The sequence below is a fragment of the Ranitomeya variabilis genome, chromosome 6, assembly GCF_051348905.1.
Source record: "Ranitomeya variabilis isolate aRanVar5 chromosome 6, aRanVar5.hap1, whole genome shotgun sequence".
NCBI lineage: Eukaryota > Metazoa > Chordata > Amphibia > Anura > Dendrobatidae > Ranitomeya > Ranitomeya variabilis.
Genome location: NC_135237.1, coordinates 403,664,389 through 403,680,980, shown reverse-complemented (window position 1 = coordinate 403,680,980; position 16,592 = coordinate 403,664,389). Strand labels below are relative to the sequence as shown.

Genomic DNA, 16,592 nt, shown 5'->3' with positions numbered 1-16,592 from the left:
CCGGCAAGAGGAGACGCAGGAGGACCCAGGGACACCGGGTGAGTATGATAGGGTCCCAGAATCCCCCTATTTCTCTGTCCTCTGATGTGTGATCACATCAGAGGACAGAGAATTACAGATCGCTTTTTTTTTTTTTTGCGGTCGCCGGTAAACAGTTAATTACCGGCGATCGCAAAACAGGGGTCGGTAAAAACCAACCCCGATCATGTTGTTTGGGGTCTCGGCTACCCCCGGCAGCCGAGACCCCAAAGATCTTCCGGGTGCCGGGCGGTGGGCGCTCTGCGCATGCGCCCGCCATTTCTTCCCGGAAAAAAAATGGCGGCGCCCATCGGGAGCCACGAGGAGCACCGGGGGAGATAGGTGAGTATTGGGGGGCTATTGGGGGCCATCGGGGACACTATTTCTCTGTCCTCCGATGTGCGATCACTTCGGAGGACAGAAAAATTAAATGGCAAATCGCGTTTTTTTTTTTTTTTTTTTTGTGACCGCCGGTAAACGGTTAATTACCGGCGATCGCAACTCGGGGGTCGGTAAAAACCCACCGAATCATGTTCTATGGGGTCTCGGCTACCCTCGGCAACCGAGACCCCAGAGAAAATCCGACTCTGGGGGCGCTATTCACTTTTTCCACAGTGCCGTTAATTAACGGCGATGTGGTTTAAGTACCCTTAGCGGTCGTTAAGAAGTTAAGAGAGTTGCAGGCTCCCTATTAAATATTTTTGGGTCACTGGGGGAATCTACCGTAACAACTGGTACCTGCATCTAACTCCAAAATGGGGCCCTGATGAGCACTGTTGTTAATTGAGAAGTGGGTGGAATTGATATTCACTTGTATGGAAAACAGACCACGTCTCCACTGACCACAAGGATCTTCAGGGCCCTGTTCTCAAGACAGATGCAGGTCTCATTAGTGAGACTCACAACTGCTATACATTCCTTGGATATGCCATAAATATATAAGACTATAATACCCATTTGTCATCTAGCACAATCTGCTGTAATATTATATGGTACCAATGAAAGGATAAGGTGACCTACTATAATTGCACTCTGAGTTTTATACAGTAACATAAGAAAATGTTTACTGCCAAATACCTTATTCTTTCATAAAATATAACATGGTGCCATACAGTATCATTGTAGAAAGCCTTGCAATGTTACACCTGACAAGTTAAGAACCCACTAAGGCTACGTTCACATTTGCGTTGTGAGGCGCAGTATCGGCGACGCAACGCACAACGCATGCAAAACGCAATAACAACGCAGCTTTTTGTGACGCATGCGTTCATTTTTTGCATGATTTTTGGCGCAGAAAAAACTGCATCATGCAGCGTCCTCTGCGCCTTGACAGTTGCAACCAAAATGACGCATGCATCACAAAATGCAAGACAACGCATGTCCATGCGCCCCCCCATGTTAAATATAGGGGCCCGGGCGCATGACGCACGCGTCGCCGCGGCTGCGCCTGACGCTACGCCGCACAACGCTAATGTGAACATAGCCTAAGAGGTTCACCATGATGTGGTAGTGGGCTTCAGACACTCTGAGCATAACATTAACTCAGAACCCTGTGTTCAGTTTCCTAAACTTTGCAAAGCTGCAATAGATCAGTGTGTAGGATTTGGATTCGTGGTCCATGTCATATTTTTCTACAGCTATAGCATATTGCATAGCACTCCTCCCATTTGGCCCAGGTAATTTTAAATTTACAAGAGGCAGTAAGAGGGTGTTAGGGCTGGTGGAACGCGCCAAATAATATTAAGGGAGATATAAGGTGCGTTCGCAGCCTGGGGTCCACCATGCAGAGATAGAACCTGCTGTTAAGTAATGACGGACAGTATATGGCAGTATAACAAACACTCGTGGGTTAACTTCATCAGGTATGTAGGTGGCGAACCCTGCTGTGTCACAGGGCCGCAATATCACAGAGTGAACGCTAGTGTTTTGGTCACAGGACTCTGACCCAAGGACATGAGGTTAGAGTCCCTCTAGACCCACTAGCACTGCGGTGCCAGGAAAAACTAAGTAAAGATATACCGCACTATGTGCGTACAGCGCCGCTCTGACAAGACGCCACTAACCACACTAAGCTTGGGACAGGAAAGTGCACTATTTGCGCACGGCGCCGCTCTGACGGACACTGCTGTAGACGGAGTCTGGCACTAGTTAGCTCCAATCACCCACACTCAGTCAACAACGCTAGGGAAGGGGATCATTAGGAGCTTTCATCAGATCGCACACACAAATCCACACACACACGATTCTGGATTTATACTAGTGCATGGCCGAGCCATGCAAACCTTTTATAGCTGCGTCCTTCCGGGACCTTCCCCATAGTCCAATTGGGACTGCTTCAGGACCTGAGCATGTGACCCCCGACCTCCAATGAGAGGTCATCCCACGGCATGCTCAGTTGGCAAAAAGCAGGACTTAGTCCCTGGAGGGTCTGCTCGCTGCTGATTAATGCTGGTTACAATAGCTGAACCTGGGACAGCAGCAGTAACCAGCTGCTCAGCATCAGCCTGAGCAAGACGCTGGGACCGTCGTCTCAGCTGAGCAGGCTCCTCTGCGGCTGGGGAAGAATGGGAGACCGCAGAGGACATGGTTCGAGATTCCCCCTGTGCAGCGGTGGGAACTTGACACCTAACATTACCCCACTCCCAGGGTCCCCCCTCCTTGGGCCTTGCTACATTCAAAAGCTGTGGTGAACTGAGGAGCCCAAATGTGCTCATAAGGTTCCCAGGTCCTGTCCTCTGGGCCATGACCCTTTCAGTTCACCATAGTATTTTTTGCCATGTACCACCTTGCACCCAACAATAGTGTTCGCCTCATAACCGTTCTTAGATGAGCCCGATGTCCCGGCAGATGACTCAGAAAATCGGGACATGTGAACAGGTTTTAGAATGGACACATGAAAGGTGTAGGTGATACCTAGGCGTGGAGGAAGGGCCAGACAATCACAGGGTTAACTTGTTCCAGGACCTTGAAGGGACCTATGGCGCAAACTTAGTGGACTCAACTCGCAGCCTGATATTACGAGCGGTGAGCCACACTAAGTCCCCAAGAGCAAAGGTCGGTGCGGGGCGCCCGTGTGCATCGGCGGAAACCCTCATTCTCTCCTTGGAGGCCCGGATGGCATCCTGTGTGCGGTCCCACATGTCACGTGCCTCCACCGCCCAGTCTGCCACCCTAGAGTCAGTGGAAGACACAGGCATGGGCACGGGAATCCAAGGATGCTGGTTGTACTTAAGGAGGAATGGGGTTTGCCCAGTGGAATCGGCTATATCCTGAATTCCATTGGGCAGAACGGTAGCTCAGTGGATAGCTGTGGGTTCAAATCCCACCAAGGACAACATCTGCAAGGAGTTTATATGTTCTTCCCGTGTTTGTGTGGGTTTCCTCCCACATTCCAAAGACATACTGATTCATTCATTCTTTCCTATAACTCCCGGGCAGAAGAACAGCAGTTGATTAAGGGTTATTTCCCCATATTAAAAGGAGAAGAGAAACTGTGTGAAGGGGAAGAACTTTGTTGCTGGAGAGAGATAGGAGCCAAAGCTGTAACATTGTACTGAGTCACAGAGACTGAGTCCTAGTTCAAGCTCAATTATTAACCCATTTTGAGACAAGTATCAGGAGTCTGCATAGATACTCCCATAGAATCCTAAATAAAGTGATTATACCAACAGAATGCACCAATGAGCTCATCCAGGAAATTAGCATCTAAATCTCACGTAGATACTCCTACTTTATCAAGCCCGGTCAAATCCACATCACCTCAAAAGGGGAACACAGCTAAAGTTAACAAACCATCAATAATGCTTCCCCAAAGGACTATCCCCGTACAACGTTCTGGTGGAAAAACTAAACCTGACACAATAAACAAAGACTCTCTCTCATTAACTGAGAAAGACTCATCAGAGGAACCAGCAATGGACTCATCCATTTCTGCTAAAAGGGGTGCCCCAGAGCATAGGTCAACCGAAGAATTGGATCCTAAACTCAAAAGAGAGTGTTCCGATGTAGAACAAATAAGGATAAAAAAGACCCCTGAGGAGGAATTTTTTCAGAAGGTTATCACTCTGATAGATACCAAAATGGAGGAGGGAATTACAAAATTTAATACCAAAATTGAGGAAGTTTGTGCAGGCATAGTACAAAAACTAGAGATAAATGAAAAAAAGATTGAAGAACTAACGCAAAAGACTGGCGCTTTGGCTTCTCAAAACACTATTCTTAAGCAGGAAATCAATGAGCTCAGATCCAAAGTGGCGGATATAGAGGACAGAAGCCGTCGTAATAACACCAAGATCAGGGGTATTCCAGAGGAGGTCAGGCAGGAGGATTTGGCGGACTTCGTTAAAACTATCTTTAAGAAGACTCTTCCAAAGGCTACCAGCATGGATCTATGTATTGACAGGATTCACAGGCTTCCTAAACCAAAGGGAATTCATGTCGATAAGCCTAGGGATACAATTATGAGGCTCCACTTCTTTAGTACCAAAGAAAAAATTCAGAACTACGTCAGAGACAATGGCGCACTACCAGATCCTTACCATCAGCTTAAAATCTACACGGATTTATCTAAGCACACATTGGACCTGCGCAGGTCCTTCAAACCTATCACGGATATCCTAAGGGAGAAACACATCAGATATAAGTGGGGTTTCCCGACCAAGCTCCTATTTTATCATAAAGAAAAACTCATAGTGCTTAATTCTGTTGAGGAGGGAAGATCATTCTTTACATCTAATGTTTGAGAATTTGCGTTCATGTCAGGCAATGTGATTCTTTTTTCTCCTTCTTCCCCGGGACTTTATTTTCTAAAGAAGAAGGCTGTTGAATAAATTTAGTCCACACACAAGAAGTGGGAGAAATGGGAGAGTTGAAACACACACGAACTTTCCCCATAGGTCAGGATCCTTATTTGGATAGGATCTAGATCTGAAACTGAACAGTTAGAGTTAATATTTTACAGTTGATTGTATTGTATTATTTGTTCAATTTCTTGTTCACTAACTTCATTGTTCTAAGTTTAAGTGTTCCAATAGGTTTTGTATCTCCGCGGGGTAATGATCAGGTTCGTGTCCTACAACGTCAGGGGGCTTAATAGTCCCTGGAAGAGATATACGCTTTTGAGGGAATTGAAACAGCTTCAGGTCGATATCGCATGTTTACAGGAGACGAAATTTCAGAATGATAACTATCCACACCTCTCCAGCAGAGACTTTGCACACTCATTCAGGTCGTCAGCCTCAAAGAAAAAGGCAGGGGTGATCACCTTAATAAAAAACACAGTCCCCTTCAAATTCATTGAGGAACACACTGACCCAGGGGGTAGATATCACATTTTGGTTTGCGAGTTAAATTCAACTACGTGCACGATTGTCAATATATACGGCCCTAATAAAAAGCAAATGAACTTCCTTAATAAGATTGCCAAAAAAATTCAAAAAAACAGAAAAGGGAAATTATACATAATGGGAGACTTCAATATGGTGCCTGATGGTAAAATAGATTCTTCATCACTGACTAGACACCTATATGGAGACCTAGGAAATTGGCTATTGAACAATGAGTTATACGACACGTTTAGATGTCTGAATGCATCATCAAAAGAATACACACACATTTCTCCTCTGTACACAAAACCTCATCAAGGATAGACCTTTTTCTCACAGACATTTTCTCCCTCACCAACATAAAAAAATCAGTCATTATAGACAAGACGTTCTCAGATCATTCTCCCATCATAACGGATGTTGTGGTTGGACCTATTTTCAAAAACAGCGCTCTTTGGAAGTGCAGCAATTATTTGTTGAACACGCCAGAGTGCAGAAAAGAGATTGAGTCCTCTCTGAAATTATATTTTAAGGAGAACGAAACCGAGGGAATGAGCCCCCTTACAATATGGTGCGCCCACAAAGCGGTGGTGAGGGGAAAGATGATCCAATTGACAGTACAAAATAATTCAAAGAGGAGGGAAAGGATTAAAACCATTCAGACACAGATTAGGACAAATGAAACCCTTATCAATAACAAAGACCCCAACTCCCAACAGATATACACTGACACTCTTAGATTAAAACAGGATTTGAATGGGGTGATCATGGAAGACTTTGAAAAAATTTCAAATAAATTGAAATTTAAAACATATGCTGAAACAAATAGGCCCACTAAATTCATGATGGCAAAAATGAAGAAAGAAAGAATAAAAAACAGGGTGCTCAAAATCAGAACTCCCAATGGGGCCATAAAATACCATCCGCAGGATATTGCGGAGGAATTTGCTAATTTTTATAGGGAATTGTACAATATAAAGTCAGATTTTCCAACAAGAACCCAACAAACAATAGAATTCCTGGACAGATTAAGTCTCCCTCAAATTGACAAAACAGACTTGCTCACTCTTAACCAACCCTTTAATGAATCAGAGATTAGGGAAACAATCAAATCATTAAAATCCCAGAAATCCCCAGGCCCGGACGGTCTGATTAATGAGTATTATCAGAAATTTACGGAAGCTCTTGTCCCATGTTTAACTAGAGTCTTTAATCGGGCTTCACAATCCGGACAGTTCCCAGGGGAGATGCTAGAAGCTACTCTTATAATGATCCCGAAGTCTCAGAGTGATGCGGAGGAGGTCAGAAATTTCAGGCCAATATCTCTCATCAACACGGATATCAAGATTTACTCCAAAATCATAGCCACAAGGTTGAGAGATATACTCCCCAAGTTAATCAACAATGACCAAACAGGTTTCATAAAAGACAGGCAAACATCCGATGGGACTAGAAGGCTTATAAATATTATTCATAAAATTAACTCTACTCATACCCCGTCAATACTGGTAGCCTTGGATGCTGAGAAGGCTTTCGACCGAATTAATTATCTAAAAAGAGTCCTTCTGAAATTTGGCTTTGATAACTCATGGGTGGATTCGGTCTTTTCCCTCTACTCCAGCCCAAGTGCTAAAGTCTACATTAACAGTAGCCTTTCTGGGTCTTTTGGGATAGGAAACGGAACAAGACAGGGATGCCCTTTATCACCCCTGCTCTTTGCACTGGCAATTGAGCCTTTGGCGGAAGCAGTGAGACAAAATATGAATATCACGGGAATTGAATCCACACTCAGACAGTTCAAGGTTAGTCTGTTTGCAGACGACATGTTGTTGACTCTCACTGACCCAATTAACTCTACCAAGGCTTTAATGGAAACGCTCAGAGAATTTTCCCTGATTTCTGACTTTAAAATCAACAATCATAAATCTAAAATTTTGCAGTTCCACATGACTGACGATTTGATAGAGTCTGTTAAGAAGGTATCAGACTTCTGCTGGGAGAGGGAGGAAATCAGCTACTTGGGGGTTGCATTTAGGAGGAATATGGCGGATACTGTCAGCGCGAATTGCAGATCATTATTGTCCACTATTACAAAGGATTTACTGGCATGGGAGAATGTGGGATTATCTTGGTTCGGAAAAGTTTTGGCAATCAAAACAATAATTCTACCTAAGCTGTTATATTTATTTAGAACTTTACCCTTGAACTTTCCAGCAACCTTCTTCAGAGACTGCAATAAAAAAATCTTTGAATACATCTGGAAGGGGAAGAGAGATAGAGTCTCCAGGGACATCATGCACAAAAGTATGAAGTGGAGGATTGGGAGTCCCAAGCATACATGCCTATTACTTAACAAATCTAATCAAACAGAGCCAATTTTGGTTAATGGAGGGTATAACACCTGCATGGATGGATTTGGAGGCACAGATTCATGATACCAAACCCATAAAGAGAATCCTCCTTGAACATATATTTGGTCTGGTTGATCATGGATCAAAACACCCTATCTTGTCGGCAATAGTAGGTGCTTGGAGATCCCTGACCAACCAAAAAGACAAAACAGAGGGGAACCCTGGAGACAAACTTCCATTGACTTTAATAGCTACTGCCTTCGGGACCACTTTCCCAGAAAACTGGATAAAGGGGGGTATAGACAAGATGGGTGATCTGGTCTGTGATAATAAGATCAAGACTTTTTCAGAAATAAAGAAAAAATTTAACATCCCATCGGAGGAAATCATGCAGTTCTTTATCATAAAGGATTTAATAAAAAAATTCTTGGGTAGAGCTACTATTAAATCAGAGATTTCCCACCTCCTCCTCAAAAATACTACACATAAGATTTTCTGGAGTACATGATTCATATACAGGTTTTTTAATAAGGACAGTGAGTTTGGGAAAAATTGGTACATACAAAAATGGGAAAAGGAATTACAGTTTAGGGTGTCTAGGAAAAAGTGGGAGATTGCCATTAACTACACCTATGCGTCAACAATTTCGATTCCCCTGCATGAGTCCTATCTCAAGATTCTAACCAGGTGGTACCTCACACCTTCCAGAGTTGCACATTTCAGGGAGGACGAGTCCCCATTATGTTGGAGAGGTTGTGGAGGAAAAGGTGACATGATGCATGTCTTTTGGTCGTGCCCGAAACTTGGGGGTTTGTGGAGAGAAATTTCGGAATACATCAGCAAACTGATTAGCAGAGACTTTGTTCTCTCTTCGCTGGGCCTACTGTTCTCATTGAACTTGGAAGACATCCACCCTTCCACAAGACATGTCATCATCCATATCCTGTTGATTGCAAAAAATCTGATTGCGGCATTCTGGAAAAGACCTGAACCCCCAAGGCTCCCTGACGTTGTGGACAGGCTACAAACACATAATGCGCTTGATCTTAAATTTGCTATAATGAACGACTGTATACATAAATATGAAAAGAAGTGGAATATTTGGAACACCATATACCAAAGTTAATTGTTAATCGTGGAGTTACGGAATGCTGATGCATTCCTTACATGTATATAAGTATACCTTTAATATAGGAAAACTGAAGCTGGTGACAACAAGACAGATTAGGAGACAAATCTTTACAAGCAATAATAGTCTGTCTACACTACGGTTATTTCTTTACCTTTCCTCACCCTTTCTCCCCCTTCCCCCATTTCACCACTCCCGTTCCCCATGTTCCCTTATATGTATCTATAGATGAAGCATATATTAATGCAAAATTAATGTATAAAGTTTGTTGTTATGTTTAAAAGTTTAATAAAAACACTTGAACCCCAAAGACATACTGATAGGGAATCTAAATTGTGAGTCCCATGGGGACAGTGATGATAATGTGTGTAAACTCTAAAGTGCTGCGAAATATGTAAGTGCTATATAAAAATAAAGATTATTATTATTATTTGTCTTGCAGCATGGGTGCTGTTGGGCATCTAAGCCGCACCCGCTGCTGGTTGGAAATGATGGTGATTGTCCTGTGGCACTACATCTGACAAAGTTAGGGACCACTAAGAGGTTTAATTGGCATTGGGCTTCATACATTCTTATGACAACGTTAAAGGGGATAATACAGGACTTTAAAAAAAAATGTGCCTTAGTACTAACAGGCAGGAGGCTTCTACCCACCCGCCTGTTGTGCCGGGCACTGTTCTCCGCCAGCACAGAGCGGTCACAGACTTCCGCTGATGTCACATCAACAGAGCAACTGTTTCTTTTCCTGTTGACAGGGTGGGACTACTAATGTCATGGTGATTGACAGCCTGCTCCCCACTGCCTAATTGGGGAAAGCCAATTGTCAATCTGCATGACACCAGTTGTCCCTCCCTGTCAACAGGAAAAGAAACTGCTGCTCTGTTGACAGGGAGCAACCGAATCTACCGCACCAGGCACAACACTCAGGTAGATTGATGCCTGTTAGTGCTTAGTCCTAGATTATTTCTTTAACTAAGAACCTTGTGTTAAGTTTTGTAAGTTTTACATAGCCACAATAGACCAATGTATAAGATTTGGATGTGCCGTCCATGTCTTTTTTTCTACAGCTATAGCATATTGCATAGTAAAATAGAAAAATTAGAAAATGTCTTATAATTTTGTGCATTTTTCTCAATGACAACAAAGAAAACTTCTATCTATTCAGAATGATATTGGACAGAATTATACTCATTTTTTTCCATATTTTCTGTTCTTTGTTCAATGCCTTGCATGGTGAAAATGTTTTATGCCTACAAATTCTGTCACTGGAGTTGGTCTTCCTATGCTCCACTGTCTGATATCTGAAGACAAAGAACAAATTGCAGACTAAGGAACAGACATAAAAATATTAAAGCTGGCCCATTTGTCACTGGCCTACATGACACAGCTTGAATGCGCACAATTTCTAGGTCAATTTGAGGTCTAGCAGAAGAAGAAAAAATAGCTGAACTTAGTGCTATTAACTTATTCTTAACTGCTGTATCCTTTTGAGGTGTCTGGTGTGGGTCCCCAATCTGCAGTGATGTATTTTGATGTCGCTGCAGTAAGTCTCCTGCACCTGAAATTTAGCAAGAGCAAGATCGGTCTACAGCTGATGAATGACAGCCAAGGAGTATGAAGAGAACAGTGTATTTTTCATCACGTTTGTCTTCTCTTTTGCCAGTTTCACAGTGCTGAACGGGCTTAGAATGGATAGAACAACATTGCTGGTGAGTTGTGCCATGGTAGGGAACTTTAATCTGTAACTAGGGCTGTTACCCAGCTACAGTGAAAAACTACATAATTACAAAAAAATCCCTTCTACTACTACTTACATGATATATTGGGGGCCATATAATGTAGAAAATTAAAATTAATATAAAGTTAAAGGGGTTGTCCACTAGTAGGACTTCCCCCACTTGAACTAAATGTTTTGCCCCAATAAAATAAAAAATCCTAGACTAAACTCCCATGCTGGCACTGGTGTCAGCACTTGCAGTCCCAGAGTTCTCGTGCGTTTTCAATCCATACGAAATCAGAGACAGTGATGCCAGCGCTGATTGGGCACCACATGTCACAACACAGCATGAGAGCTCAGGGACTGTGAGCACTGACACCGCTGGAAAGGCGCAAGCACATGATTTGAGTCTAAGTTTTTTATTATATTGGGGCAAAACATTTAGTTCAAGAAGGGGTTGACCTAGTAGTGGACAACCCCTTTAAGAAAATATCCCTAAAATTTAAAGTACCCCCTCAAAAAATTTGAAAAAGACAATTATTTAGTAAAAGTCAATATTATTCTACATAGACTACATTAAACAAAAAGAAGTCCACAAGTTAGATATAAATATGACCAGAATACACTGAAGAATTAAATTAACACCTTATTTAGTGTTTAAAGGGCCACTGTCACCCCCTCCAGCCGTTATAAACTAAAAGAGCCACCTTGTGCAGCAGTAATGCTGCAGTCTAACAAGGTGGCTCTTTTAGTTTTTGATTCCGTTATTCCCTCAATAAAGCGTTTTAAAATTTGCCCTAACTACCTGTCTGCAGACCTGGAGGCGGTCCGAAACCTCCTCTGTGAATCTCCCAACGGCCGTCACTCTTCTCTTCTAGGGATGTGGTCGCCGCCCCCTTCGTGCTGTTTCTTCTTAAATCCGGCGCCTGCGCTGTGCGTGCCTGCCTGTGACAGGCGCAGTCTTCATTGTCCGTCATAGGTCAGATGCAGGGTGCCTGACTGCGCCTGTGCGGGCAGTGCGGCCACCCTGTTGCTGAATCCCCGCCCCGCACTGTGTTATTCATTATGCACAGTGCGGGGCTGGGGTTCCTGGGCATGCGCACTGCGCTGTTCAGACGCTCCCCCAGCTCCCCCGCCTTCCAGCGTTGCCGTAATATACAGGTTTCCTTGCCAACGTTTGGAATGAAGCAGCCGCAAATAACAACACTGGAAGGCGGGGGAGCTGGGGGAGCGTCTGAACAGCGCAGTGCGCATGCCCAGGAACCCCAGCCCCGCACTGTGCATAATGAATAACACAGTGCGGGGCGGGGATTCAGCAACAGGGTGGCCGCACTGCCCGCACAGGCGCAGTCAGGCACCCTGCATCTGACCTATGACGGACAATGAAGACTGCACCTGTCACAGGCAGGCACGCACAGCGCAGGCGCCGGATTTAAGAAGAAACAGCGCGAAGGGGGCAACGACCACATCCCCAGAAGAGAAGAGTGACGGCCGTTGGGAGATTCACAGAGGAGGCTTCGGACCGCCTCCAGGTCTGCAGACAGGTAGTTAGGGCAAATTTTAAAACGCTTTATTGAGGGAATAACGGAATCAAAAACTAAAAGAGCCACCTTGTTAGACTGCAGCATTACTGCTGCACAAGGTGGCTCTTTTAGTTTATAACGGCTGGAGGGGGTGACAGTGGCCCCTTAACAATTAGAGCGAAAAATAAATGTACCACTTAACGGTGCTTAAAAATAATACAAATTCTCATGACTAAAATAAGGCCTGACACGTCAACATCACTAAAAACAAAATAGTACGGCTGCTATAACATGTTTTACATGTTTTTACAAGTGTTATAGCCAGGACAAACCTATAACAATTGTGGGTAGCGCCGCCCTCGATTGTTGTGCTCTTAAATGCGACTGTCAAACTAACAATACGCCCATTGGCAAGCCCGTGACGTGATCTCGCCGGGGGGTAGCTATGACAGCAGGAGGTCTATTGAAGACCTTAGTGCTTGTCATTATGAAGATCCTATTTTAAAAAACATAAAAGTTTCAATCATCCCTTTTTCCCCATTAACAAGAAAGATAATAAAAATTGATCGAAAATACACATATGTGGTATTGCTGCGTTCAAAAACGTCTGATCTATCAAAATATAAAAACAGCCCAAGCAGTAAACAGCATAAACAGAAAAAATTCAAGAACGTCAAAATTACATTTTTTTGGTTGGTGCATTATGTCAAAAAATGCTGTAATAATAGATCAAAATGTCATGTCTATCCCAAAAAGGTATCAATAAAAACCTTGTCTTGGCCAATGAAAAATAAGCCGTCACACAGCTCCATCGGCCGCAATAAGGAAAACGCTATGGGTCTTGGAAAATGGTGACAACACCCCAATTTAAAAAAAAAAAAAACCTTCAGATTTTTCTTCACCACTAAAATAATAAAATACTTGACATGTATGGTATTACCAGAACTGTACTAATGAGTGCAAAATAATACCAGAAGGTCATTTTTACTACAAAATGTACTCCATAAAAACTATTAAAAAAAAGTAGTGTAAGAACTGTGTTTTATTTCACAAATTCACCACACTTGGAATTTTATTCCTGCTTTACAGTACATTATGTTGTAAAATGAATGGTGTCATTCAAATGCACAAGTCACCCCGCAAAAAACAAGCGAGGCTTCTTTGGCTTCTGCTTTGCTTTTCTGATGAATCAACCACTTTAAAGTAATTCAATTGATTTACTGTAGTATTTTGCCCATCTATAGGATCATAGTCTTGTATAAAGTACTAAAGGTACCAATATGCATTAGACAATACAGCAATTTGCTATATATGCAACCTTGCATACTTACAAATGAGAAATAGAGGGTTAGGTCTCACAATAAAGTCTGGAAAGTACAACCATTTAATTATATTAGAATTAAATTTGGCTCCATGGTGTCTCCAAGGATAATCTAAAAAAAGAGATAACATATTTAAAAACAATTACTCCTTGGCATAAGAGTACCTTGGCAAAAAAAATCTGTGCTAACAAATAGTTATGGATGAAAGATGATATTTTACCTTTACATGGAGCCGGAGGAATGCCAATACATATGAAGTACTGGAATGTAATAATACAAGCGAGAAAGCAGCAATATTTATGCCAGACTTCTGCAATTGCTTTTCTTCTGCGTCTGTACAGTACGGCAAACAGCCAAAATGCATGGATCATGGCAAAGAAATCCATCCTCTGACCAATTACATTAACAGACAGTAAGAAGCAAGTCTGCAGAAGAAAAGGAAAATGACAATTTTGTATAATACTGCATTTAGTGTAAAGTTACAACTTTGAGTGTTAAGTGTTTACATTGGAAGTCAGATGAACAGGGATTTATACCTTGTCTTTGTTCCACAAATATTATTCTTGAAAGTTTAAAAGGAGCCTGTCATAGAATAAATTATATTTACAGTACCTGCAGCCATAGTGTAAACCTGCAGGTAAATATCATTTTAATTATATGTGACTGTCTAACTGGAAGTTCGCCTACAGGGAGAAAATTAAATTATAATCTCCCTGCAGCCACTCACTTCCAGTCAAATAGTGTGGGGGATCTGAGCATGGAGCGTTCTTTACACAGGGAGTGTGCTGATATCACTCCCCATGCCCGTGGACTAAAATCCCACTCAACACACCTGCTGTATATCAACCAAAAGAAGAGAAAAAACAGTATAAAGTGCCAATATATCAAAGATTTTATTAAATACTTATTAAAAAACTTTTTTTAAGCCAAAAAAGTATATACAAGGTAAACTGCTTAGAAAGCAGGGACAGCTACTACAAATATATATACTAGTTTTCTACCACAACCATGTCTGCATATAAATAATTAATCATAATCAAAAATAGACTCACAATCCTGACGAAGAAGCGAAACGTGCGTTGGGGCGGCAGGGACGCCACACATAAGGACACTCTCCATGTAAGTGCTGCTTATTAATATTTTTTATCACATTGCCATCATTGATTTTGACAGGGTGGTAAGCCCCTACACTATGTAGTTGATGTACTTGTGAGTCTATTTTTGATTATGATTAATTATTTATATGCAGACATGGTTGTGGTAGAAAACTAGTATATATATTTGTAGTAGCTGTCCCTGCTTTCTAAGCAGTTTACCTTGTATATACTTTTTTGGCTTAAAAAAAGTTTTTTAATAAGTATTTAATAAAATCTTTGATATATTGGCACTTTATACGGTTTTTTTCTCTTCTTTTGGTTGATATAATATTTAGTTTTTTAGGCCCTTGAGATTTGGTATGGGTTTAGTGTTATAGTTACACCTGCTGTATAGTAGGATTTTAGTCAAATGGTATGGCAAAGTCACTACAAAACTTTCACGGTGTACAGAGCAATCACTGTGTACAGAGCACTCACTGTGTACAGAGAAATCACTGTGTACAGCGCACTCACTGTGTACAGAGCAATCACTGTGTACAGAGCACTCACTGTGTATCACTGTGTACAGAGAAATCACTGTGTACAGAGCACTCACTGTGTATCACTGTGTACAGGGCACTCACTGTGTACAGAGCACTCACTGTGTATCACTGTGTACAGAGAAATCACTGTGTACAGGGCACTCCCTGTGTACAGCATGCTCACTGTGTACAGATGACTCACTGTGTACAGAACAATCACTGTGTACAGAACAATCACTGTGTACAGAGCACTAACTGTGTACAGAGCACTGACTGCTTATAGCCCCCAAACTGCATATTTGACTGGAAGGAAGTGGCTGCAGGGAGAATATAACTTCATTTTCTCCATGCAGCCATACTTCCATTAAGAGATCCATATATAATTAAAGGTATTTACCTTCAGATTAACACTATGGCTGCAGGTAAATACAGGTTGTTGTTTTTTTTCTTAAAGGACACACTCTCTTTAATGTTGCCTTGCAAAGAAAAGGTTTCTTTTTTTTTTTTTTTTAAAGCAGAATGCTGTAGAAAAATGAAAAAGGTACACTCACCAACCATCCACTTCTCATGTACCAATGCCTCTGGGCCTCCTCATCACTGCAGAAAATGGAAGCCAGTAGGAGAGCAGTGGGCTTAGAAGAGTACACTATTTTAATTTTGTACATCACTTGAAGCTGTTTTAGTAGCTACTTCAATGGGCAACCTTTCCATATTTTCTGCCTAAAACATGTAGTTATAGTGGCATGTAAAAGTCCCCCCCCCCCCCCCAGTCAAAGTTACTGTTATTGTGAACATTTAAGCAAGTTGAAGATGAAGTGATCTCTAAAAGGCTTAAATCTAAGGATGACACATTTCCTTTGCATTTTAGCAAAAAAAATATACATATATTGTAATTTGTAGCATTTTAAAAACATTTTTAAAAATTACAAAAAGGAAAATGGGATGCTGCAAAAGTTTGGGCACCTTTGGAGATTTATGTGGTCAGATAACTTTGACTGAAGTTTCAGAATTAATTAGCCTGTTGGGGTCATGGCTTGTTCACTACCATTGTTAGGAAAGGCCAGGTGATGCAAATTTCACGGCTTTATAAAAACCCATCCTTGTCTAACCTTGTGGTAAAAAACAGCTGTCATGGGTTCTCCTAAGCAGATGTCTAGCACTCTGAAAATGAAAATGGTGGCGGTCCACAAAGCAGGAGAAGGCTATAAGAAGATAGCAAAGCTTTTCAAGTTGCCCCTTCGTCAGTTCGAAATGTAATTCAGAAATGGCAGTTAACAGGAACAGTGGAGGTCAAGATAAGGTCTAGAAGACCAAACAAAATTTCAGTGAGAGCTTCTCGTAGGAGAATCCCTGCTTGACTGCAAAAGACCTTCACAAAGATGCAGCAGACTCCGCAGCTGTGGTACGTTGTCCTACTGTTCAGAGACACCTGCACAAATATGGCCTTCATGGAAGCATCATCAGAAGAAAACCTCTCCTGAGTCCTCAACATAGCATTCAGCTTCAGAAGTATGCAAAAGAACATCTAAACAAGCCTGATGCATTTTGGAAACAAGTCCTGTGGACCCATGAGGTTAAAATAGAACTCTT

General features: G+C 42.1%; 1 protein-coding gene across 6 annotated transcripts in view; it reads right to left on the bottom strand.

Annotated features, from left to right (window-relative positions):
* The window catches only part of PIEZO2 (piezo type mechanosensitive ion channel component 2), a 737,984-nt gene that overhangs the window by 159,847 nt on the left and 561,545 nt on the right, over positions 1 to 16,592 (bottom strand). For all 6 annotated transcript variants that reach the window (XM_077270184.1, XM_077270188.1, XM_077270185.1 and 3 more), the window contains exons 23-24: positions 13,605 to 13,809; positions 13,394 to 13,495 (exon numbers count right to left, since the gene is read on the bottom strand). In XM_077270184.1, the coding sequence (XP_077126299.1) occupies positions 13,394 to 13,495; positions 13,605 to 13,809 (307 nt within the window). The remainder of the gene's footprint in view (positions 1 to 13,393; positions 13,496 to 13,604; positions 13,810 to 16,592) is intronic.